At 50.7% G+C, this 23,055-nt stretch overlaps 9 protein-coding genes and 1 pseudogene across 10 annotated transcripts, besides 1 other annotated feature; 3 read left to right on the top strand and 7 right to left on the bottom strand.

The window, feature by feature from the left end:
• Positions 1-376: 376 nt before the first annotated feature.
• NCS54_00814900 lies at positions 377-2,274 on the bottom strand (annotated as a pseudogene). Its single transcript has 2 exons — positions 2,169-2,274; positions 377-2,106 (listed from the first exon to the last, which is right to left on the bottom strand).
• Positions 377-2,274: a sequence feature.
• Positions 2,275-3,285: 1,011 nt separating this feature from the next.
• Positions 3,286-4,200, bottom strand: NCS54_00814800 (Hypothetical protein; the record flags this gene model as incomplete). The annotated part of the gene is made up of 3 exons (XM_053153546.1): positions 3,286-3,344; positions 3,394-3,432; positions 3,483-4,200. 3 exons carry the CDS (start codon positions 4,198-4,200, stop codon positions 3,286-3,288), a joined length of 816 nt encoding a protein of 271 aa, XP_053009521.1.
• Positions 4,201-6,273: 2,073 nt separating this feature from the next.
• Positions 6,274-8,034, top strand: NCS54_00814700 (HET domain-containing protein; the record flags this gene model as incomplete). The annotated part of the gene is made up of 1 exon (XM_053153545.1): positions 6,274-8,034. One exon carries the CDS (start codon positions 6,274-6,276, stop codon positions 8,032-8,034), a length of 1,761 nt encoding a protein of 586 aa, XP_053009520.1.
• Positions 8,035-8,993: 959 nt separating this feature from the next.
• Positions 8,994-10,592, top strand: NCS54_00814600 (Delta(14)-sterol reductase-like protein; the record flags this gene model as incomplete). The annotated part of the gene is made up of 5 exons (XM_053153544.1): positions 8,994-9,052; positions 9,112-9,173; positions 9,221-9,415; positions 9,464-10,161; positions 10,575-10,592. 5 exons carry the CDS (start codon positions 8,994-8,996, stop codon positions 10,590-10,592), a joined length of 1,032 nt encoding a protein of 343 aa, XP_053009519.1.
• Positions 10,593-10,925: 333 nt separating this feature from the next.
• Positions 10,926-12,348, bottom strand: NCS54_00814500 (Hypothetical protein; the record flags this gene model as incomplete). The annotated part of the gene is made up of 2 exons (XM_053153543.1): positions 10,926-11,555; positions 11,602-12,348. The coding sequence occupies 2 exons, from the start codon at positions 12,346-12,348 to the stop codon at positions 10,926-10,928; spliced, it is 1,377 nt and encodes a 458-aa protein (XP_053009518.1).
• Positions 12,349-14,242: 1,894 nt separating this feature from the next.
• NCS54_00814400 (Hypothetical protein) lies at positions 14,243-15,358 on the bottom strand (the record flags this gene model as incomplete). The annotated part of the gene is made up of 1 exon (XM_053153542.1): positions 14,243-15,358. Exon 1 carries the CDS (start codon positions 15,344-15,346, stop codon positions 14,243-14,245), a length of 1,104 nt encoding a protein of 367 aa, XP_053009517.1. The 5' UTR covers positions 15,347-15,358.
• Positions 15,359-16,198: 840 nt separating this feature from the next.
• Positions 16,199-17,112, bottom strand: NCS54_00814300 (Hypothetical protein; the record flags this gene model as incomplete). The annotated part of the gene is made up of 3 exons (XM_053153541.1): positions 16,199-16,471; positions 16,532-16,811; positions 16,862-17,112. 3 exons carry the CDS (start codon positions 17,110-17,112, stop codon positions 16,199-16,201), a joined length of 804 nt encoding a protein of 267 aa, XP_053009516.1.
• Positions 17,113-17,463: 351 nt separating this feature from the next.
• Positions 17,464-18,724, bottom strand: NCS54_00814200 (Zn(2)-C6 fungal-type domain-containing protein; the record flags this gene model as incomplete). Its single annotated transcript, XM_053153540.1, has 2 exons — positions 17,464-18,546; positions 18,596-18,724. 2 exons carry the CDS (start codon positions 18,722-18,724, stop codon positions 17,464-17,466), a joined length of 1,212 nt encoding a protein of 403 aa, XP_053009515.1.
• A 498-nt stretch (positions 18,725-19,222) lies between these two features.
• On the top strand, positions 19,223-20,848 carry NCS54_00814100 (Hypothetical protein; the record flags this gene model as incomplete). Its single annotated transcript, XM_053153539.1, has 2 exons — positions 19,223-20,665; positions 20,717-20,848. The coding sequence occupies 2 exons, from the start codon at positions 19,223-19,225 to the stop codon at positions 20,846-20,848; spliced, it is 1,575 nt and encodes a 524-aa protein (XP_053009514.1).
• A 169-nt stretch (positions 20,849-21,017) lies between these two features.
• NCS54_00814000 (Hypothetical protein) lies at positions 21,018-22,666 on the bottom strand (the record flags this gene model as incomplete). The annotated part of the gene is made up of 5 exons (XM_053153538.1): positions 21,018-21,129; positions 21,179-22,085; positions 22,135-22,168; positions 22,296-22,468; positions 22,516-22,666. 5 exons carry the CDS (start codon positions 22,664-22,666, stop codon positions 21,018-21,020), a joined length of 1,377 nt encoding a protein of 458 aa, XP_053009513.1.
• Positions 22,667-23,055: the final 389 nt, after the last annotated feature.

Genomic DNA, 23,055 nt, shown 5'->3' with positions numbered 1-23,055 from the left:
TGTGGGGCTGCATCTTCCTGTAAGATGCTCGAGACGGTGGTGGTGAGCTCCATGATTGAGCGGTAGCAGTTGGGGATCTTCAGGCCATTCTCCACAAGGGTGTCTTAGCCTGGTGGACTTTAAGTGGTTCAGCGGTTCTCTGACATTCTTTTTCGTTGAGCAGGAAGAGACAGGATTGTGATAAGGAGTGTGATAAATGAATCGGGAGAGAGAAGACTCTTCTTGTCTTGCTCGTATGGTTCCCCAAATTACGAAATTAACACTATGAGATGCAGTACGCTTCCTGCCCACGTCTAACTAGGTATAGGTAATGACTTTCTTGCTTGACTTGACTTTGGTATCACTTGGTAAAACTTCAAAACAAAACGCTTTGCTTTCACTCCTTGAGGATGCTCGCCCCCTCCTTGGTTGTCGACCCGCCCGACGAGTCGCTCACCCGTCGGATCGTCTTCCACGCATCGGACAGACCACCCGTGGACTCGATGAGCGAGTTGCGCCCAAAGTTGAGCGTGCCCAGGCTGGGAGACGGGCTCGGGTTGTTGGCCTCGATCTTGGTGTGCACACCCAGCTGCTGTCCATCAAAGGGGTTTGTGCGTGTCGCGCTGCTGGAGCTGCTGCCGAGGCGTGGTTGCTCTTCGGATGTTCGTCGTCGGCGCCAGAGGAAGAAGGCTACGGCGAGAGCGAGAAGGACTCCTAGTACGACGCCGACTGCGATACCAGCCTTTGCGCCCGTGGAGAGGCCGCCATTGCTGCCGGAGCTTCCTTCGCTGCTGTCGGATCCCTCCTTGCCCGAGCTCTTGTCGCTTCCGCTTCCGCTTCCACTGCTGCTTCCGTCGCTGTCGTCCTCATTGTCCTCGCTGTTGATATAATCCTCCGGGTTTCCCTCAGTGTCCTCAATGCCTCCGGTACTAGACTTCCTCTCCTTCTTCTCGTGGTCTCCAACGCAAGAGTATTTTCCCTCAACAATCTTCTTGATGTTCGCATCAAACCAGCTGCAGTCCATGGACTTGTCGCCGGAAATCTTGAAGTCACCCTCAACCTTTTCCAGGTTGAAGAACTCGACGTTGGTGAAGGGGCCCTTGATCGAGATGGTGCCGGCAGACTTGAGAGCGTTGGCCGTGATATTGGTGAGCTCATCGTTGCCGCTAATGTCCATCTCCTGCACATAAGTCACTCTGGGAAGAGCAAAGGTCGTCAGAGAGGGGTTATCCTCGACGGTGATGGTGCCTTCGAGGTTCTTGATGAGGGGAATCGTGAGGTCCTCGAGCGCGGTGGACTGGAAGGTGAGAGAACCCTTGACCTTGCTCAACGACGCAAACCCAATCTTGCTCACATCCTCAAACGTCGAAGTCGCCGTGGTGTTGCCGTTTCCGAGAGTTGTAAGCCTAGGGAACATGACAACGGGCTTGTCTCCGTTGGCGGTGACCGAAATGGTTCCCGCAAACTCGAGCGCTGAGAGTCCAATCTTGGTGAACGCGCTGTTTTTGTAGATGGTAATGTCTCCCTTGACCGTCTTGAGCTTGGGGAAAGAAATCTTCTCCAGAGCAGAGTTTTCCGAAATGGCAAAGCCCTTGTTTGCTGTTGTGAGAGCACCAGCCACAAGCTCCTTCATATCACCGTTCGCATCGATGGAAAAGTCGCCATCCACGGTATGAATCCCATTCAACTCCAGCTCCTCCACTTGAGTGTCAGTGACTCTCATCATGGAGCCCACCGTCACGTCCTTGTCGTGCTCAATCGAGAGCTTGGCGAACCCTCCAGTAATGACATAGTTCTTGCCCACTTCTTCCAGCGCTTTAAAAGACAGGTCGAACTCGTCGATTGTGCTGCCTGAACCCGTGTTCCATATCGAGAACTCGCCATCAACAGTCTTGAGGTCGGATGCCGTGACCGCCGTCTTCTTGGAATGCTTGTGAGGGTAAATGACCAGGTCGCCAGTGAGGGAACTGATGTCGCCGAGGTCGACTGAAGCCTTGTCGGATGGCCATGCAGATGGGTCGCTATCGAAAAGGAGAGACAATGAGCCGTCGATGTCGGTACAAGAGGAAACTCCTTTGGTATCGTCGGGTGAATCGATAATAGTATAGTTGCCAGAAATGTCGCAGTCTAGACGCGTCGATATCGTGTCAGCCGAGACAATACTGACAGAGCTTGTTAGTCAAACTCACCAGCTGCTGCGAAACGTCCTGAAAGGAGGAATGACATCGCCACGAGGGCGATGCGACTTGTCGGAGCCATGATAGACCCTTTGCCCTCCGATGTAACTCCCTGGAAGCCTGCAATGAAGTTATCCAGAGACTCGGCCAGTTGACAAGAGACCTGACCACCGGGAGGGGAGGAGCTTCTTTTATTCATCTCGCCTAAAAGCTACCCCCTGGTCCTTGGCCATCCCCTCGGCACGGCCTTTGTGCCAGCAGGGTAAATTAGCTCACGCCACGATGCGACGCTAAAAAGGGGTCCTTTCCGGTGAGAGCGACCAAGACGACGCCAAGGGGAAACCGGACTGATTCAGATTAGGAGCAATGCCCGAACGTTCAGACCATGCGCTCTTGACGAGAGAGGCGAGACAGGTCTAACGAACGGGGTGGCTGGCAATGGTGTTGATTCTGGGCGCATCATCTCGGCATCTGCGGTGTTTGGCAGCTGAAGGAAGAAGGTCGATTGTTGAAACATTGCTTCTAGCTGCCGCTAGCGGCCTTCTTGGCTGATGCAGTGGAAATGAGCAGTGTGACGGCATTGAGCGAGATATTGGTCATTCGTCACGTTTATGCGACAGCCCCAAGCTTTGACGGGGGATTATGCACGCTTATTTTTAGACATTCTGAAACTGTCACACTGACGGAGAATGTGAATGGCTCTCCCTGTGTGAAGACGGTTTCCAGTAGGGTGAGCAAACGACTGGTGGTAGGCCTGCAGGCTGTGGATGAGAGTCGCGCACACCTCGGGTCAAGACTTCATTCACCAACTCGCAGCCTTACGTCGGCACTTGATATGAAATGGTGGATACGTACTGTCGATCTGGCTGACAAGTCTGCGATGGATCGTTTCAACAATCTCATTGCCGTTTGTCGCTGATCAGCATCTCGGCTGAATTCCCAGCGGCCCAACGGATCTAACCTCTCCAGCCGACGAGCTGCTTTAATGAGCGTTTCTCGGCTGTGGAGACACCTTGCAAGGCTGTCGAAACGGGAGGAAACACCTTTGAGGAGTATTAATAGGCCATTTCCATTCGACTACTGTCTATTAACCACTTTAGAATATAAGAAACGTTTTGGCCTTTGTTTGTCAAGCTCTCACAACTTTGTTGGGCCGGAAGTCATTGTAATCCTCAGCACTTCGCCTGGCTGTCAAGCTATGAGTACCTGGTCCCCGTACATGCGCCACCATAGATACCTGTCCCCCCGGAGGTCTTTGTGGAAGCGATCCGTTTGACTGCGATGAAAGGTCAGCACGAGTTTCCACAATGCACTTGGAATACAAACATTGTTCCCACGTCAGAGGCTCACGGAGGTCTTTGACAGCATCCCTCCACACGCGAGCGCACCAACAAGCGACAAGCAAATCAAACAACTTCTCCTCAACCGTAGCCTTGATCGAAAGTCGAGGCGGCTCCTCAATCTTACCCTCTTTGTCGCGTTGTGGGCGTGTTTCCGCAGCAATGACCTTGCCTTGAGCATCCTTCCAAATTATCGTGTTTGCTCGCCCTGGACTAAGTCGTCCTCGTAGATCAGTGTCTGCCTTTAAAAGTCCTTCGACTTTGAAAGAACTTGTAGACAAGCCCTGCGACATTGTAACTTTGGGAAATGTCCGCTTCTGGCTGGTCTGCCCCGTGAGAACGACATTCTTTCCGTTCGTGCCCCCAAATTCGCCTTTGCTCACAAATTCGGCTTTAAAGTCGTATATGTGGTCGAGACGAGACTGGAGACTTGGTTCCGAGTCTGAGTTGGCGACGCGATATCGCATCTTTTCGATGCCATAGACATCGGTGGTGTTGTAGGCTGGGGGACTGTTGAGCTCATATAGAGTGCGAGAGGGCGCATATGCAGAGTAGATGCGGCAGTCGTCGAGGACGAGAATGGGTAGGTCTTCGGGTGCAGATGGTTCTTGTTGATGAGTGGCATCATAGGATGGAGGTTGCTCAACTAGTTGCTGCTCGACCTCTGCAGACTCCCCAGCCCTCTTGAGGTTTTCTTTTTCCATGGTTGCTTTCTGGCCAGTAAATGCGCGTAGTGATGTGTGAATTTTAGATATAGACCGAAATCATGAAGTTGAATGTAGTGCAAGTAAGCTCAATACAACATTTTACGGGAAAGCGCTGACGTATATATACACTGGTAGTGGAAATACAGCCTGAAATCCATATGGGCCTGAATCAGCGCAAGGTCATGAGATTGTCCGAGTTTGGTAAATCCGAGCGCTCTGTGGTCGCATTTAAAGGACCTTCCAGTCATGGCGTCTTGGCAGGCGTGTAAAAGCCTCAACTGTTTGTGCTACGGACCAATTTAGTTGACGCCCGGGTAAGCTGTATGGCTCTGCGCAAGCGAGCTCAAAATCCATGTCTTGGCATACTGCCTTTTGACATATCACCTTGTTCGGTTGTGCCTAAAGTATTCCTTTGACCTCGGGGATGGTTGACTCAAGGTTTACATTTCATGTAATAAAATGGGAGCCAATATGATAGATACATATGATTGCGAGGTATGAAGATGCTTGTGGAGGAGGAATTGTCTAGAAATGTTAGCATCTCTTCTCAATAATCCTTGGCATGGCAAGCGTACAGCCAGCCTGGTTTAAACGGCTCACTTTTGGAGTAATACCCTCTGTATGTTATTCCATTCCGCAGTTCCTAAAGTAAGTTTGTTCATGTCCTAGCGATCAACCTTGTATGGGACTTAGCCCGTTGCTTTTCATTGTTGATCGGTCATTGGGGACAAGCAACATATGATTTCCTATCTATGTCAAGACCCGGGATACCTTTGCCATCTACCATAGAATCCATATCCTCTGGGCCAAAAGTCATACTTGAAGGGCTCACTGGAGGGCTTATGTCCCGTCGTTCCCTAACCATTGCTTGGTCTACTTGCTGGGAAACGGTTCAGCTCAAGATAGGCCTTAACTAGTAAAGTAAGATAGCTTCTCCCTATGCTTGCAGTTAGCAAATGATGTGCTTAAGGCTTGTTCTGAGGTTTTCTATTCTTTTTACCTCTCTGCGACTGTTTTAGCCACCGATGCCGGCCCGATGAATTCGGCCGCCACAGACCTCAACCGACCGGCCGGCCCGACTGATGTAACCCCGGCCCGACGAATTGATAGAAAGACCACTTAACTTGCAGACGAAGCTCAAGCACACTAAAGCTCACTTCTATTTTTTGAGTTAAGTTCTTGCAGCTATAAGCTGAGCTTGCGCTGAGCTCGGGCTAGAGAGGCCTAAATTGAGGCTGGAGTAGGTCTAAATGTGAGATATACGAGAGACTACAAAGGCGGCACGTCAGTCAGATTCACATCGTTGCAGCCCTTTTTTTTTTCTTCGTCTGCGGATAGTTCTAGTTTCAGATCTGGCAGAAGCAAGGCTCGTTTCTCTCTTTGGTCTTAAGTAGGATGGAATAATGCAATCAAATTCAACTATCCGACCAAAGTACCTCAGCCGCACATCTTGCGGTGGGGTCATCATGCCTCTCAGATCACCATACTCTCCCGATAAAGCTTCGCCATGACCCGTTGGCACTCAACATCTTGCCAATCCCCCATCGTCTAGGTCGGTGAGGATTGCGTCCCCAGATGCAAAGCCTGCGGTGCTTCCGCTCACGAGCAGCTCCAGCAGCTGAGGGAGCATCCTTCCAACCCGGTTTCTCCGTTGCCGCCGGATGAAAAGGCAGGGCAGTTAAATCTCCACACACGAGAGAAGACTGCCGCATTGGCAGAAGAGATTCACGACTGTCTTCAAATCTCTGACCTGCCTTCAAGGACGCAAAAGTCTCTCATCCCTGGTCGCACTCTGGAAACAGACAAGTTTCGGCTTATATGCCTCACGGCTGAAGAGAAGGATTTGCCAGCAGACGTGGTTCACTTGTCATTGGAGACGTACAGCGATGGCAATTTCCCCGACTATGAGGCTGTCTCTTATACCTGGGGAGGTGAAGATGGAGACGACACCTTGTGAGTGTGAAACTAAAACACCTCATAGCCTGTATATCTCAAACCTACTCTAGGCGTCACCTAATCTACATCGGCGAGCACTGGGATATTCTCCTCTAGACCTGTAACTGCTGCGCAATGCTCCGCTACCTCCGTCCTTCGAGAGGCCTACGGATGGTCTGGGTCGACGCCATATGCATCAACCAAGAAGACATGCAGGAGAGAGGTAACCACATCGCCAAGATGGGCCAGCTCTTCACGGGATGCTTTCAGGTCTTTCTCTGGCTCGGTGATGACATAGCATTCAAGAAGCCAGGTGTTCATCCTCCACGGCTCCCTCTCCACGAGCTCGAAAACCTGGAGGAGCTGCAACTTCCGAGCAAGACAGAGCCAGTCAACATCCGAAGCCTTTTCGAGAGACGGTATTTCAGCAGGGTGTGGATCATTCAAGAACTCATCCTCCCGCCACGCATCGCCATACCCATCGGGGATAAGATCTTCTGGGCTGACCCTTCCACGCCGACGCACTTTGAGCGTCTGTCGAGCCGCGACTGGCTATGGGAGCAGACCAGAGCACCGTGGTTCCAGCATGCAACCCGAGGCTCGGTAATGCAGGAGAATCTCTCCGAGTTCATGACGCTCACCTGGAAGAGTCAGTCGTCCGACATCCGGGACAAGGTCTATGGAGTAATGGGCCTCTCCTCTATGAAGGAGGGTACCCAAATCCGGCCTGACTATGGAATATCTCTCCAACATCTCATAATAGGCTTCTTCGCCCACGGCATCATCAGCGGAGGCGCACCCCAGCTGCTCCTCAAGGCAGCGGGTAGATCAGCTGAAACCGGCATACCCTCTTGGATGCCTCACTGGAGAGGAGATGCCTGGGAAGAGCTGTTTAGGAGCAATGACAAAGATAATCCAGCCTGGGAAGACGTGGAGACTTTCCTTGTCGAGGTGAATAGCCGCCGGAAGAGCAAATGGACTGCAGCGGCCTGTCCGGAACACAAACAATTCCGTCTGGTCCGGTTCCTTCCCGGGTCCTTCTTCGAGGTAGAAAGTAAATTGCGCAAGACTGTCTTTGATAGGAGGCCTTGGCACCAGAATGCGACAGTGGACGCCGATACTGGGGCCATGTCTCTCAACCTGACGAGGCTGGTGTCGATCAAGAATCGTCCAGCCAAAGTTCGTGTTTTCGGCGGGGAAAGATGGTATAGGATCAACCACACCAGGGAGTTTCCTTGTGAGGACGTCATCTTCGCCATGAGTCGAAGCAAGCTGGACGAGGTAGTCGAAGCTGGGGATGAAATCTTTCTCCTCGACACCAATGTTAGGGCGCCCATCTATATGATCCTGCGCAAGACGGGCAATCCTAGAGAGTTCCATCTGATAGCTGCCTGCCCTCATCTGGCCTGCTTGCTCGTGACAAGATCCGCCAAGTCCGTCAATCCCGTCAAGCCCGTCAGTTCTGAACCACTCCCTCTAGGCGATCTCCAGGACAGCCTGCACAAAGACCTCACGATTCTGCGCATTTTCTACGACCACGAAGTATCTGGCAGTGTGGATAATGAATACCAGGGCATCCGAAAGCGGCTTCTCTTCCCAGGGAGGCGCGGACCGGTCACGTTCAAAGAAGTGCTGCCTCTCCTGTTGGGAATTGTAAGAGACGAGCGCAAGCAAAAGTTCAAGTCGTGGAGGGGTTTCCAGGAGTTATATTTGGAATCGATCGACCCCAAGTTCCAGCCGCGCGTATCCAACGGCTTTTGTGAACTGTCCCCCGACGCAGAGGACAAGGAGGAGATTGTTAACCTCCTAGACTGCCACGCGTATGGGGTCAAGATGAAAGGCTGGTCCAAGGGGACAGACAAGGAGGGCACTGGCAGAGTTGTGATCCGGTGTTGAGGAGGCTTGGGCTTGATGGGAGTACCTTTGGAGTGCGTATGGTATAAGGCTATTGGTATATTGGGTCTTTTCCAATAACCCTTGCCTTAAGAGGAGCCCTACGTAGAGACGACAATCAGGAACCCCTGTTCCTTAATTCAACTCCCAAATTGCCGTCTAACGCTCGTGTTTCGTTTAATAGTACCACTTAACTCAGAGACGAAACTTAAGCACAAAAATTCATTTCTTTCCAGAGCTGAGCTCATGCCTTAAGCCTTGCTCTTAGGTGTTTGTTAATAGGTGCGAAACGTAGTCAGGGCCGCCTCAAGGGAGGATTGAGATTATAGGCTCTTATTATGCCCTGACGTAATAGTATCCCCAGGGGTAGCTTATTAAGGTATAGAGTGTTTTAATAGAATTTTAATAACTCAAAAATTAAACTTATTGAAGCGAACAGTTTCGTCGTACAAGCTGAGCTACTCCGATGAACAGTTAGATGGGACACACTACTGGTGAACAAACTTCTACTACGGACTCCTCTCGGCGCGGGCTGCTGATTAACCAGCAGGCAGATTTTTGCTTGAACAATACCGCACGGGCTTGCCATTGCCAAATTAGGCTGCCTGCTTGGTGATACCTGGCATCCAAGACATCTAACTGGCCCTGAGTCCGTATAGCTGTGAAGGGTTGCTGCCACGTAACAGTGCATGATTTTGAGGCCTGCGATATGAAGTCCAAAAGCTTACCCCGAGGCCAATCATAGGAGTATAAGTAAGCCAGAGTGTATTCTTTTAGACAAGGTTTATTTCCCTCCTAACGAATCTACCAACGACCAGAAAATCATCGTAACACACCATGGCGGCAACGTTGCGACCGCAGCTGGAATTGCGGGCCAGCGCCCAAGACAGATTTAAAAGCAGATGAACATCATTTTGTCCCCTATAACCTAGACATGACTCAGTCTATAATAATTGTACAAAATGATTGCTAATGTTCCTGAACCACCTTTCGAAGACCACGGCTTTGAGTTCGCTGGCCCGTCAGTGCTCAAGTTCCGCAGTGAGAAAGGCAGGGAGGCCAATGCTAACTATATCCTAGCCTCGGCGCCTTCGGTATCTCGTTTTGTCTGCCGATTCTTGTATACATGTTTGCCTTCGCCTGTAATGACATCTCAGACTACCCTGTACACTCTCTTCTAAGTCCCAAGCTCTTTCCTTGGACCGTCTCAAACGCGAGGTTGGCTGGCCACAGACCGGAGTGATCGGATTGTTCAGTTGGAAAGCCCTTGCTGTCTCGATGGGCTATGTGTTGGTCAATGCCATCCTCTACCGTGTACTACCGGCTGCAGAAGTTGAGGGAACTGTCCTGAGGTTTGGTAAGGGGCTCAAGTACAGATTGAACAGTATGTGCCGAGCCCCCAGAAAGACGATGAGGTGTTAATGCCTTCTAGCCTTCTACTGCCCCACGGTTATTCTGGCTGTCTTAGCCGCCGATACGGTCGTTTCGGGCCCAGAATTCCCCGTGTGGGTCTTCATCAGTAACAACTATATTCAGCTCATCACCGCCAACATCCTCATTTCGTATGTTGTGGCCACATTTGTCTACGTCCGAAGCTTCAAGCCAAGCAAAGATGGAGACCGCGAGCTTGCGATAGAAGGCCAGTCCGGCAACTTGCTATATGATTGGTTTATTGGCCGGGAGCTAAATGCCCGAGTCACTCTGCCTTTTATTGGCGAAATCGATCTCAAGCAATGGCTGGAGCTATGTCCTGGCATGCTTAGCTGGCTTGTTATGAATTGTACCTGGTGCGCTCAGCAATATCGCAATTTTGAATACATCACGGACAGTATCATATTCATCACCACTATTCAGGGTCTATACATCTTGGACCTGTGGTGGCACCAGCCAGCCATACTCACGACTATCGATATCACGACTGATGTATTTGGTATGATGCTGTCCTTTGCCGACTTTGTTTGGGAACCCTTTGTCTTTTCCTTGCAGACCCGTTACTTGGCTACCCACCCTCTCCGTCTTGGACCTCTTCACCTATCGCTCATGCTTGCTATTCTCGGCGTCGGATTCTACATCTTTAGGTCAGCCAACAACGAAAAGAATCGCTTTCGCACCGACGAGAATCATCCCAAAGTTAGACACCTGCAGTTTATAAAGACTGAAACTGGCAGCAAGCTCCTCGTCTCAGGGTGGTGGGGTATTGCCCGCCATATTAACTATCTCGGCGATTGGTTGCAGTCTTGGCCTTATTGCCTACCTACAGGCATGGCAGGCTATCAGATTCTATCTGCAGGGACAAATACCCCAAGAACAGGTGTCCCTGGATCTTATGTCATGGTTGATGGCCGCCAGGTCATACAAGGCGAGGCAAGGGGATACGCTATCCCCATCCATACTTTTGCATCATCTACTTTGCGATTCTACTTATTCATCGAGATGGTCGAGATGATGCCAAGTGCCGTCGCAAATATGGGAAGGACTGGGATACATATAGGAAGATTGTCCGCTATAAAATTGTCCCCGGTATTTACTAAGATCCGATACAGTCAAGCAGCAAGGACTAGGGTAACAATGTGCCCAGTTTTTCCACTCTTCTATAGCTCGAAAATATTCGCCTTGGCGCATTTATCTTGCCGTAGATCGGCTCTATGCCCCTGCGCTACCTCAGCATCCTTAGAAAAACGGTTAGCCTTAGAAATCAAGCATTCTACATTTCCCGTCAACTGTCCAGTGTTGATGCTGGAACAACCCTGGTTGGCATCACGCGGCCACGGATTCCACGTTCGAATAGCCTCGTCTCAATGATAAACATAAATTCGTAGGTATCAATGGGGTTTGAAAATGCATTTCTTCTAATTGATTGACATTAGCTCTAAAAAAGCTGCCTCAGTTATAGTTCATCTGGATCTCTTCTCAACAATATACATAGAAGAAGCAACTACGCGGGGACACTTTGCCAGTAGTTCCTCTATCCCTTCAAGTCCAACTTCATTCATCGTGCTGAGTAGTCTCGCCTGCTTCAGCGTCGTTTGAAGAAGCTCGCCTCGGGCTTCCTCGTCTCGAACTTCTCCCCTGAGTCCAGTCAATTTTGCCTCTGCTTCAGTCTTTCTGCGAATCCACTCATCCATGATGCTTTGTGCTATGTTGAAGGCTCCCAAGGCATTGGCCTGGCTGAGTTTGGCCTTGGCCAGGCGGCTTCGTATGTCTGCAAGCCTTTTTGGAGATCCGCCCGGAAAATTGGCGTTGGCTTCTGCCAGTTCTTTGCGAATCTCCTCAATGCTAGCCCTGGCATCTTTGCACGCCGAATTCGATTTGGCGTGCAATAAAGCAGCTTGGTTCATATTGTTCTTGATCCCCTGTAGCTTGTTTTCGGCCTGCTTAATCTCCTTTCTCTTCTTAGGCAGGCCTCCCTGCCATTCTGACAAGGCGGTCGTCGCACTTTCAAGCTGTTGGGTGATAGCATCGGCAGCCGTTCGTACTTCATTCTGCAAATCCATCCGGATGCGATCAATGTCATGATTTGTACCCTATTCTAATTAGCAGTTGTACAATGCGGGAGTGATGGTCACTAACAGTGTTGGTAGTCCCCAACGAAGTGCTACCTGATGTGGTGTCAGACCGTGGCGAGCAAACTCGAATTTCCTCGCAGGCAGAGCTCTCTTCAGTATCAGACGAGGGACAGGCTGCGGCGACAGTTGCTCTGTGAGCGGAACGGGGTAACTCAGGATCGGCTGGCGTGTCGTTCTCAAGCCTTGTTCTCCTCCGCGTGGTCGAGCGAGTAGACATCCTAGAGACCTCAGAGATAGGGCGTCTCCTGTTGGGTCCAGTTGGTGTTGATATTCTTCGTTGTCTGACCCTTGTCCGGACATTGGGGACGGCCTCGAGAAAACCCTCTGTGCTTCCTAACTCATCTGATGCTGCAACCGCTCTTCTGCCAAAGAATCGCCTTTTGGTTTGGCCAATGTCCTGATACACCATTCCAGGCCCGTATGTGTCCTTCATGTATGAACATAGCGTCTCCAGTGAAACCCTTCTTGGCTCTTGTTGTCGCTCCCATTCATTTACCAGCGCACGAAAAGTCGCAAGAGAGTTGATGTTGCAGATATATCTGCAGGTAGGTAGCCATTCCCAGGGGTAACGGCCAGTCTTGTTTTTGACCGTTGTGGCAGGTCGCTGTGCCCTTCGGACATGCAAACTGTTGAATATGGCTGTGGAAATTTCTGTGGTAAATGTAGGGTTGAATTCAGAGTCGGTGGTCCCATCTGGCGAATCTGCCCTGACTATGTTGCTTGCCTTGTGCAAATTTGTAGCTCTGCCCATGGCTGCTTGACGGACTGTGGCGCAAGGCAAGCAGCCTATCCACTGCTTCGGGCTAGATAGGTAAAAGGGGAACGGTTAATGACAAACCACCGAGAAGATGATAGTGCGTTGGTTGCATACATAACCGATTGCGCGCTGGGGTTTTCGGTACAGCAGGCTCGGGACGTAACACTTTGAGTAACGGACTTTGCGACTTCGAAGCCACAAGATTGCTTAGAGATGCAACAGTTCTGGTTCGGCTTGGCTTCTGTGATCGATTTGTAGTTCCCGTGTCGAAGGATAAGTATGGAGAAGAAACGAAAATTTGCAGTGGCCGGGATTCAATGTTAGGTTATAAGGGACAGCGAAGGGAGAGAGAGAGAAACGGCCCCCAAGTGTTGACCAGGGTCTGAACGCCTCAATCCCCAGCCTCGTCTGTTACTTGTTGATACATCACCTTGGTTTTGCTCAGGGAATCCCCGCCTATTGGCCGAGCGCTTCAGGGCATCCAAAGGAGGCTTCCACTGCTGTGACTGACCAAGTGTCGCTGTAATTGGCTAGTATTTAGCATTATCGAATCGGGGTGAGTATTTATTGTATCTGTGGAGCGCTTATTGCTTCTTCCCTACCAAGGACTGTCCAACCCCCGTGTCCGTCGCAACAGGATAAGACATGCGGAAAGAGACAACTTGGAGGTGCAATTTCAGGAGCAGGGTTGATTAAAGCTGAGAGTTAAAGTTTGAGTTTTTAAATTAACCTCCGTTTTGCCCCTTTGATCGGTCTGGAATACATGATGCAGAACTAGGACGTAGGTATTATTCTTACAAAAAGTCTCTGTCCGTTTGCTTCCTCCTGACTGAGACGAAGACTACAATGTTTGACTGCAAGACAACTTAATTACATGTCGAATCGAGAACTCTGCGGGGCTCGGTCAGTGAAACATTCCGAGTCTGTGCCATGGATACCGTCACAGATGTACGGATAGCCAGCCGTACCACGCAGCCACCTATTGCCAAGACCAGGCTGGGAAAACACCAGTCGCGTAGGCCAGGGCGAAAGGTAACTCTCATACGAGGCAAAAAAATAGATCCGAGTAAGAAATACCCCTCTAATCGAAGTGCTTACATAAAACAGGCAAAATTATTATTCTTGGGGAGAATATGGACCCGTCATAACTTAATCTTGTAGATGCCAACCCAGGAGGTCCTTCGCCAAGATCTTACCCTCTGCTCGATAATGAAGTGGTAGATACCCTTGTGTCAGGGCAAACCGCAGGCTCCACTACGGGAGTGCTACTAAAGGCAGACGCCACTAAGCCCTCCTCCAGCTCGGTCTCGTCCTCGCCGCCCTCCTGCATGGAACAGCAGCGCAGTATGTGCCTCGCACGGGCTCAGCGAACATACGCGAGTTTTGCAGACATTACCCCAAGGAAACCACCAGGTGGACCAATCTCACAGGAAGATATCTGCTGGGATGGGCCCCAAAAGTTCCGCCATTGGGTCACGGGTCAAACCGAGCCAGCCTGCCACCTCGTCGTCCATGCGAGTGCTGGTACCTGGCGCTGCGACCGATTATTGCGTCCAGCCTGCAATACGTGCTGCACCGAGATTGAGAAGCTAGATTGCCTTGGTTCCGACACGCTCGGATTCAACTGTTGACCGACGGTCGATTGTTGGGTCGAGGTGCATCAAGTGACATTACTTGTCTCGGCTGTGCCTGCTGGGGCTGGCCCATTTTTTCTCGGGTGCCAACTCCAGCTCATGGCAGATCGAAGCCTCGACCCGCCGTGATCGCGGCCTCTGCAAGCTAGATGTGAACCTCAGGCATTGAAATTGGCTTTACTGGCTTTTGACAATGGGCTGCCGTTGGCAACTTCCCTAGTATACTATTTTATTTACTTTTACTACCACTTAAACTAAAACTCCTCTGCAGTCAATCCAACATTTCGCTCCTTGGCGAGCCGCAGAAGCTCTTGGCCGATAGCCAAATCCATAACGCCCGTTCCCACACTCTTGTAGATGACGAAGCCAGTCTCGAGCCACTTTGTCAGATCGGCTGGCTTCTCAGTGTTCTTTGTCTGAAGGAGCTGGCCAATCTCGAGCATCTTCTCTGTCGGAATCTCAGCCTTGACCAACTCTCCAGCTTCCTGCAAGCATCCGTCACGGCTGTCGACAGAAACAGCACCTCCTTGGTAACCGGAAGACGCGAAAACGCCGGAGGGATCCACCACTTGCTTCAAAAGTTCTGGGTCGATTTCTTGCATGTCCAGTCGGTAAGAGCCGATGGCCGCAAAGAATCGTGTCTTGCTTAGGGCCTTCTCAGAAGTGAGGTACTTGGCGGGGAACAGGGGCTGTGTGCTGGGTGTTGTAAAGAAGAGGACATCGGCATCGACCACCAATGACTCCAAGGCTGCGTCACGGTCTCCCTGGGGATCAAAGGCCTTGAGGTCGATGTGAGAAGGCCATGGGGAGTTCTGGTTAGACTTGAGCGACTCAATCAGCTCTTGTGTTCTCTGGGCTGAACGGTTGACAATGGTGACGCTCTTGATGTCCTTTTCCTTGAGAAGGAGGGCCAATCGGATATGCCAGAGGGCCTGCTTTCCTGCACCAAAGACCACAATGTTCTCGGTGTTTTTACGGAATCGATAAGGCAGCATGGAGCCCAGAGCCGTGCGGAAAGCAGTGAGAGCGGCAGCGTTCAAGGTGCCGATAGCCTGACCTCTAGCATCGCACAGCGTAAGAACACTCTTCAGGCCGGGTTCTGAAGGCTTGAGTTTCTCGGTTGGGGTGATGCCGACAATCTTGACACCCAGAAGCTGGTCGGTGGTTCCAGGCATGAACAGGCTGACCTGATCATCTCGGCTGACGACGGCGCGATGGGGCTGATACTGCTGCTCATTGTTGCAGGAGTACTGAATGAGAGCCCGTTCGAGTGCATTGGCAAGGTCAACGACATCCGAAGACGACAAGTTGTCGAGGATGTGGTTGACGTTGTTGTCTGAGAGAACAGTAAAAGCCATGATGTCTTGCTGTGTTATTGCTGAGATGGATGGTTAGAAAGTTGGCCCAGTACCAGAACTATATGGACCGAAAGACGTCCAATGAAACCGAGGCCTTTATCGATGGGGAAAGACATTCCGGCATCGGACTCGGGCTGCGTCGGCTTTGCCGATAAGCGTCATGTCAGAATCCATGTTTGGGCGGGGAAATGCCATGGAATGTCGGGACATTGGACCGACTTTTTAAATCGACTGAGATTGGAGAGAAGCTTCCATCAACACTGCCAAATATCATGTCAGTTGAATAACGATCGGTTGGATATATAAATTTAGATAGAAATGTTGCCATGGCCGTGGAAATGAGCTCTCTGCACCTCGCGCGGAGACATGCCTGGACTGCCATGCTGACTATCACGTCCCATTCTCGGAATTGATTACCTGTTTCATAAACTCCAAGATAACCACCTGCTTCTCTACATTTGTAAGCTATTGCTACATGTTCTATCTTTTCGGATGCTCCCTCCGCGATTGCTTACAGGTCCCGAATAAAAGGTCTTTGAGTCGGTCCGGGCAAGTACATTCGATCGTTTTATTTGCCTATTGGACCATGATTCGGCTATATGATGCAGTCTGTAACTTTCATTTGCGATAGGCCCAATATGTTGTTTGAGAGTAATTGATTTAGAGGGGTACTCGTGAGTATGCATCACCTATCTTGACTTCCAACATGTTACAAAGTATAAACCAAAACCAATTGCTTTGCGCTCGAGACTCCCTGTTCTGAGTACGACACTATCGATAGATATGGAAAGAAGGAAAAAACAAGTTCGACCCTAGTAGATGCTCGATGTTGATAACAATCTTCCTGCCTGTCTACTCTCGCTGACTCGGCATCTCGTAGCCCTGCTCAGTAGGAAAGGTGGTGTCCAGCTTGTGAATCTCCCGCTTCAACGACCTGGTTTTAATACCAACGACAAGCAGGATCAGAATGACCAGCATCTCCGGCACAACATTGAGACACACCTCGATCGCTGTGGAGGTAAGGAAGCCTGATGTTGGGTCTGAGATCTTGAGCTGGAGAAACGCAATGGCGTAGGCAAGTCGGAGGCCAGTGAGCGGCATTGTCAACAAGGTACCGTTCAGGAGCTAAAGGTGATGTCAGGTTAGCATTCACGCATCCCAAAAAATATGATCGGATAGCCTTACCAGTCTACCTCCTGACATCGAAGGTACAGGTCCAGCTATCGACGTGGATCGAGACTTTCCGAGAGACCACAAAGCCCAAAGCACCAGGAGCACCCAGGACAAGGCGACCAGAGCAGATGCGACCTTGAGAAGTATCTTCATAGTCGACACAGATTCCCCTTTCTGCAAGTTGATAACGGAAATAATGATCAGGACCATGGCGATTCCAACAAGGGTATGGTATTGGATCTCGAGTAGCACGTCTAGCTTTCTGTTGAGTCGAGGGTTCGTTGCTCGTCGCCTGGCATGGAAAGTTAGACATAGCTCTTGACTCGGAATAGGAATACTCACGCTTCATGCAAAACGCCTGATGCTGCAAGAAGCAAAGGAGACAGGCCAATGCTGCTGAGAATAATCGACCCGGTCGAGGTGTTGGAGCCATGAAGGCCGATGCCTCCAGTGACGATTCTAAGGACGCAGAAAGTCTGGACGTAGAACCAGCCCAGGAAGCCAACTTTGCCATGCTTGAACAAGCAGTACAAGGCAGGCTGGGCAAAGACGATGTAAATGGCGAGCTTGGCCGCTGAGATGGAGTCCGTCATGTTGTAGATGGATGATTGGATGCGTAAAGTGATGTCGAGAGGGAAGTCGAAGCCAAGAATGTCTTGCAGAGGATATTTTCTATAAACATTCCGCATGTACAGCACTCATATATAGTTAATCTCTTGGCTCCCTCTTCCTTGCATTCTCACTTACTGTGGTCGCTAACTTGGGCGTGTTTCTGATGATCTGCAGGCGTAGGGCTGCGCCACGTAACCGATGCACACCCAAATAGTTAAACGATAGCGAGAATGGCAGGACCCTTAGCGTGGTGGGCTGTTCATTTAATTCAGACCTCTTAAACGAGAGAATCGGTAGGGCTGTTCCATGGGCTGCGTAATCTCGTCGTTTATTCAGTCGTCATCAGTGAATACTACTTGCTCTTCCAACACTTGCTTCGGCCAGCGGAGTAATCCTTGCCATTCCTCCGGCACCACCTCGATGATTGCCTGCAGCTCACGGGGCCCAGAATCCCCAATCCACCAGAAGCTGCGTAACATGGCCATCAGAGCAAAATAGTTGGCCAGAATAACAAGTGCCCGGGGGCGTTGCTCCTCGACCAGGTCTACAAAGCGCTTATGGATCATCATGGGGAAGACAACAACCCTTCTTCCCACGGTCGCTGCAGGTTCGCGCTGGTTCATGGATTTCCAAATGCCCCCGATGAAACTGACTGCTCCCCCATACGCTGCTTCTATCTCAGCGTCCCAACTCTCCTCCAGCTCATGGGGCTCCTCGCGACTCATCAGGTGCATCAAGTCTCGCCGTAGTTCCTCATTCTTGTTATCGTCAAGATAATCCGACACGGCGTCAATCATTTTGTATGCCACAGAATCGGGCTTGTTTTTGATGAGATCCCAGGCTTTCCGAAACACAGCCGTACTGCTCCCACTGATGCGTAGCCAGTTGATAGGCGGGACGTATGGATCTAGAACTCGTTGCTGGATTTTGACGAAGCCGTAAAGACGCAGCATACTTGATACCAAGCAGATGGAATCTACGTTTTCGAGACTCATATTCTCAATGTCTTTGTGATGCTCGCGGAGAGCCATGTTAAGATATGTGCGGCAAGTCTCGGCAGCCTCCTCGTCGGTGTATTTGCTGCGATGTTCATTGTGAAGACAAACCACCATGAACATGGCGTAGAGAATGGAGTCCGAAGTCAATGCCCTCTTGCAAAGGCTGGTTACCCAAAATTCGTAGGCGATGTCGTCCATGGCAGTGGACGGGCCAGTGTCAGTCATGTATTGGTAGAACAGTCGCTGTTCGAGCTTTCTCCGCGCCTCAGACTCGGGAGGATCCACGATCCTCTCATCTGCAAGAAATGGTCGCGTAGATCCACCAGAGGCTTGAGAACTGGGGGACTTGGCACGATCGTAGACGCAATCTAACTCTAATCGAGTGCAATTGGAACATATTGGCTTGGCTTCATCACACTGATGATTGTTAGTGGACATGCCAACCACTATAGTTTGGCGCACTTGCCTTTACGCGGCGGGCTCTGCACCGCTGACAGCCTGTCCGTGACTTCTTATGAAACAGCTTCGCAGGGCGTTTCTTCATCGGTGGCTTCGACTGCCGAATGCTGAGATTGGCTGAATCGCTTGGATCCATAGTGACAGACGCATGCAATCCCAAGGATGGCCACGCAAGCAAGCCAAACTGAGGATAGAAAGAATGGGAGTTTAAACGATAACGATCGTTCAAGAGGCATCCAGAAAAGTTGAACGAGAACGAGCGATCGTCGTCAGCGACGTGCCGATTTCCGAGCGGGAATAGTGCTGACTGAGCTTCGATTCTGTAATCTGATTCGCTGATGGGACCATGAACGGCTTCACGGCAATTAGTGTCCTCGCGTGGTTATCGGTGACGAGGGTGCTTGTTTCGCTCGTTATCGTTCATGCAGGGATTGGGTGGCTATGTTGCAACGTTAAACGGAAACCTCCTTTGTTTGGATATATACGAAGAGAATGAGTATATAGCTGGCAGTTTCAACATGTTCAACTCATCCAATCCAGAATCATTCTCCTCATTCCTATTTAATCTCCAAATCCTTCTATACTACCTATTCCATTCCGACACTTCTTCGCGTTATTTTCGCTGCAAAACATCATGTCAGGAGAAGGTCTTGATCCTCTCAAGCGATACATTGTCAAGGGCATAGCCAGTGGCATTGGCTTGGCATCCGAGGGCATAACCTCTTACAAAGAACGTCGCAAGGCCTCATCATCACCACCAACCTCTGAAAACGATGCAACCTCAACTCGATCCTTTCCAACTTCAACAAACGCCACAGCTGCTGGCGTCCATGAACTCTCCGGTGATGCGAAGTCCCGGCCAGAAGAGGATGCTCAGTGGGAACTTGATGAGGCACAGGATGAACTGCTGCCACAATACGAGCCTCCACAAGAGACGAGCACTACCCCCGATCTCGGCCAAGATCTCTTCAGCAGATATCCTGCGCCTGCATATACGGAAACCATGAGCAAATTGTCCCAGCCAGTCATCCTTCCCCAGCGCAGACCAAAGACACGCAAACGAGGCTTCATCAGAGCATACGCCCCAGCCTTGAACGACACTGGTATAACCCAGGACATGTTTCTTGATTTTCTCGAGACATTCCACAAATCTACACAAGCATCGCCATGGATCGATGCCATCAACCTTGCCGCCATGCCTCTTTCACTGATCCCTCACTTCCCAATGGTTGTCGGACTGGCTATTCAGGCCACACTCATGGTAGCAAAGGACATCCAAAACAGGACGAGGACGAATGCATTCTTGGACAAGGCAAACAACGAATTCTTTGGACCTCGTGGGCTGTACTGTCTCATCATGACTTATAGCCCTGAGACCGACAAGCCCCATGAAGCTGCCAACGTCTCTTCTACAATTGCTACCTCCCAGAACCCCTCCACAAGTCAGAAGATGTTTGGCAAGCTCAAGGAGTCGAAGGGCAAGACGTATGGAGAAGTCGAGCTGCCAGAAGCGGCACCCCTCGTGTTTCCAGTTCTGGAAGACCCTGCCGCAGAAGGCGATGCAAAAAAGTCGACCAAGGAGAAGTTGGAAGGCACTCAGAACTACGTGAGAGAATACTTTGACAAGAGGGCACAAGCCAAGTTCGCTGCCAAGAACGATGGGAGCTCTCTGGTTCAGGGTCCAACCCCCAAGTTCACCTCTCGATACGCTGATCCCACCCATCCCGCAAGCAGCGGCTCTTTCCGATCGCTGATCACGGGAGGTCATATAAACCCGCCCCCCATGACTCGACAAGAGCGTATGGCAGGTGCTATGGGTAACTGGTGTTCGAGTTATGATGCCAGACAGCCGGGGGCCAACTACACTCTCAAGGATCATGTGTTGCGGACAAGAGGCATGATGTCACTGGGATCACCGAGGGCTGAGCATGCTCCCTATGGCGGACAGCCAGCTGAGCCAGCCACAAGTATGAGGCCGGGTCTTGGATCTCGCATGAGTGGAGACCGAGACAACATGCAAGTAGGACCGCTTTCAGTTCCATCGCCAAGAGGGATGATCAAGAAGGTAGTGAAGAAGGTTAGTCAAGTCACTTGATGTCAGCAGGGCGATAAGCTAACACTGAATTAGAACATCCTCTACTTGATGGTAGTCAACTTGCCAACGGACGAGGAGCTGGCTCAAGCTACGGAAGAACTTGAGAGAAGGAGGAAGGAGGGCGCCAAGATGTCTAACATTATTAAGAGGTTTGCAGATTATTAATCCCCTGTATTTTGTATATAGAAGTGGTCAGTTAGGAGTTGGCTAGAGGCAACTGTGTGTTATTGAACACCCCTAAGAGACTTGTTTTTGGAACACGTTTCAACATTAGAAGTGAATGTCACACTCAGTGACAGCTATCTATAGCATGACAGCGCGTGTTCTATCCACCTCATGAGCTGAGACCGTCTCTCTCGGTTTCCTTAGCACTCGCGCTCTTGAGATCGGGGCTGACAGCCGCTTCTTCGACAGCAACCTGAGCAGCCGGATCCACGGTTTGAGGACTGGATGAAGTTAGCATATGTGTGCTGCAAGATGATTATCATGACTTACTCTCGTCTCTTGAGATATTGGTTCAGCAGATGCGTCGCAATTACCAGGGCAACAGAGCATCCAAGCGAGAAGGAAAAGCCCTTAATGAAATGAGGAGCTTCGACCGTCTTGTAGACCAGCAAGGGCGTCCATGCTGTGGATGACTGGGCAATGGCGGTGATGAGAACAAGAGCAAAGGACCTCTCCGCTGGCGATGTTCTCAGCTGCGTGTTGACCCAGCCGTGAAGTGCTGGTGCCATGGCGTTGGCAGAGTAGATGGTTGAGAAGGCAAACCATTTCGCAGCTTCGGGGACACTCCAGACGATGAGGATAATGAGGCCAATGATATTCCAGGTATAGGCAGCCGTAATAGCCCAAGCAGGTCCAAGGTATAGATCAGAGGCAAAAGACACGAGGAGAACGTAGAAGATACCCAGCGCCGGGGCAATCGTGCCAAGTTCGTTAATGCGGGCCTTAGTATAGCGCTCAAGAGACTTGATCCAGAGCAGGAAACTTCCAGAGCTGGTATGCAGCTGAGAGTTCCAGAAAAGGACGTCGAGAAGGATGATGGTCCAGAACTGCGGCTTCATGGCGATCCGCTTGAGGGTGTTCAAGCCAAGCTTTCCATGGGACTGATGGCCAGCACGAGACAGTCGCTCAGTGCTGAGGTCGATGTCTTCCTGGGACAGGCACACTCTGTTAGGCTGTTCGGGGGTACCTGGGATGACGAAGTATCCGAGAATGCCGATCGGGATGGTGATGATGGCGCAGATGATGTACATCCAGCGCCAGCCGGCGAGGCCGTGGACATCGTCCAACTGGGCCGAGGCGCCGGCCTGGATGAGACCGGCAGTGAGGGTTCCTAGGTATAGGCCGATGTAAAAGATACCTCCACGTCTGGCCAGTTCGTCACCACGGTACCAAGCTCCTATGTGACATGAGCATGAGACAATCGAGCCTAGTGTGGGGTAACCTACCAAGAAGATAATTCACAGCGGGAAAGAAAGCAGCCTGTCGCGGCATTAGTTTGGATCGAAAGCAAGAGAAGCCAACGACGAACCTCGAACCATCCAACAAGAAATCGGTAGGCAGCGAGCTCAGCAAACCCAGTTACTCAATATTGCAGCAGCGTAAAGACACCCCAAAGAATGTCGAGAGCGGGGATCAACCAATGCATGGGAATATAAGTGAGCAGGAACATCAAAGGAATCTGTCCAGTGACGGCGCCGACGACGTAAAAGGTTTGCAGCTTGACCAGCTCATTGCCCTCAAACTTGAGGTCCTCTTTCATCCCTGAGACGTAGGCATTGTCTATGCAAGCGTTAGTCAGGTTCAAGAAGGCGGCGATAATTACTTACTCAAGTTGGATTGATCCATGTACTTGACCCAGTATGCCAAGACAGCGTAGGGAACAATGAGAAGATCAAGTTTGGTGATCAGCTTCCGCTCCCGCGGGCTATCGCCATCAGCGAACCATTTGAACCAGCTGCCTCGAGATTTGTTGGCCATGTTGAAGAGCAATTAGTAGAGGCGAACACGAAAACTGGACTGAATACTGCAGGTATAAACTCGGGATCGAAGCATTTAAGTATCTTCTGCCAGATTTTACTTCGCCTTCAATCGACTCCCATACCCATGGCCCTGGGACAGCTCTTCATGTTCTAGATCGGACCAGAAGCGTTCTATAGATTATCCAGACATTCGATCTATCCTAATCTTGCTAAAGATCGATTGCATCATCGCAAGGTTATCTGATGCAAGTTAATCTAAAGAGCCTATATCGACCAAGCTTCTTGTCACATGTACGGAGAATACCCAAAGGTAACCTATGACTGACCAGAACTGTGAGTACGCGCCGCAGTGGGCTGCTCAGCTATCAGTTCCGGATAGCGTGCGGC

Source organism: Fusarium falciforme, chromosome 6 (genome assembly GCF_026873545.1).
Source record: "Fusarium falciforme chromosome 6, complete sequence".
Taxonomy (NCBI): domain Eukaryota; kingdom Fungi; phylum Ascomycota; class Sordariomycetes; order Hypocreales; family Nectriaceae; genus Fusarium; species Fusarium falciforme.
The sequence above is the reverse complement of the archived record's forward strand: the minus strand, read 5'-3'. Positions and strand labels throughout refer to the sequence as shown.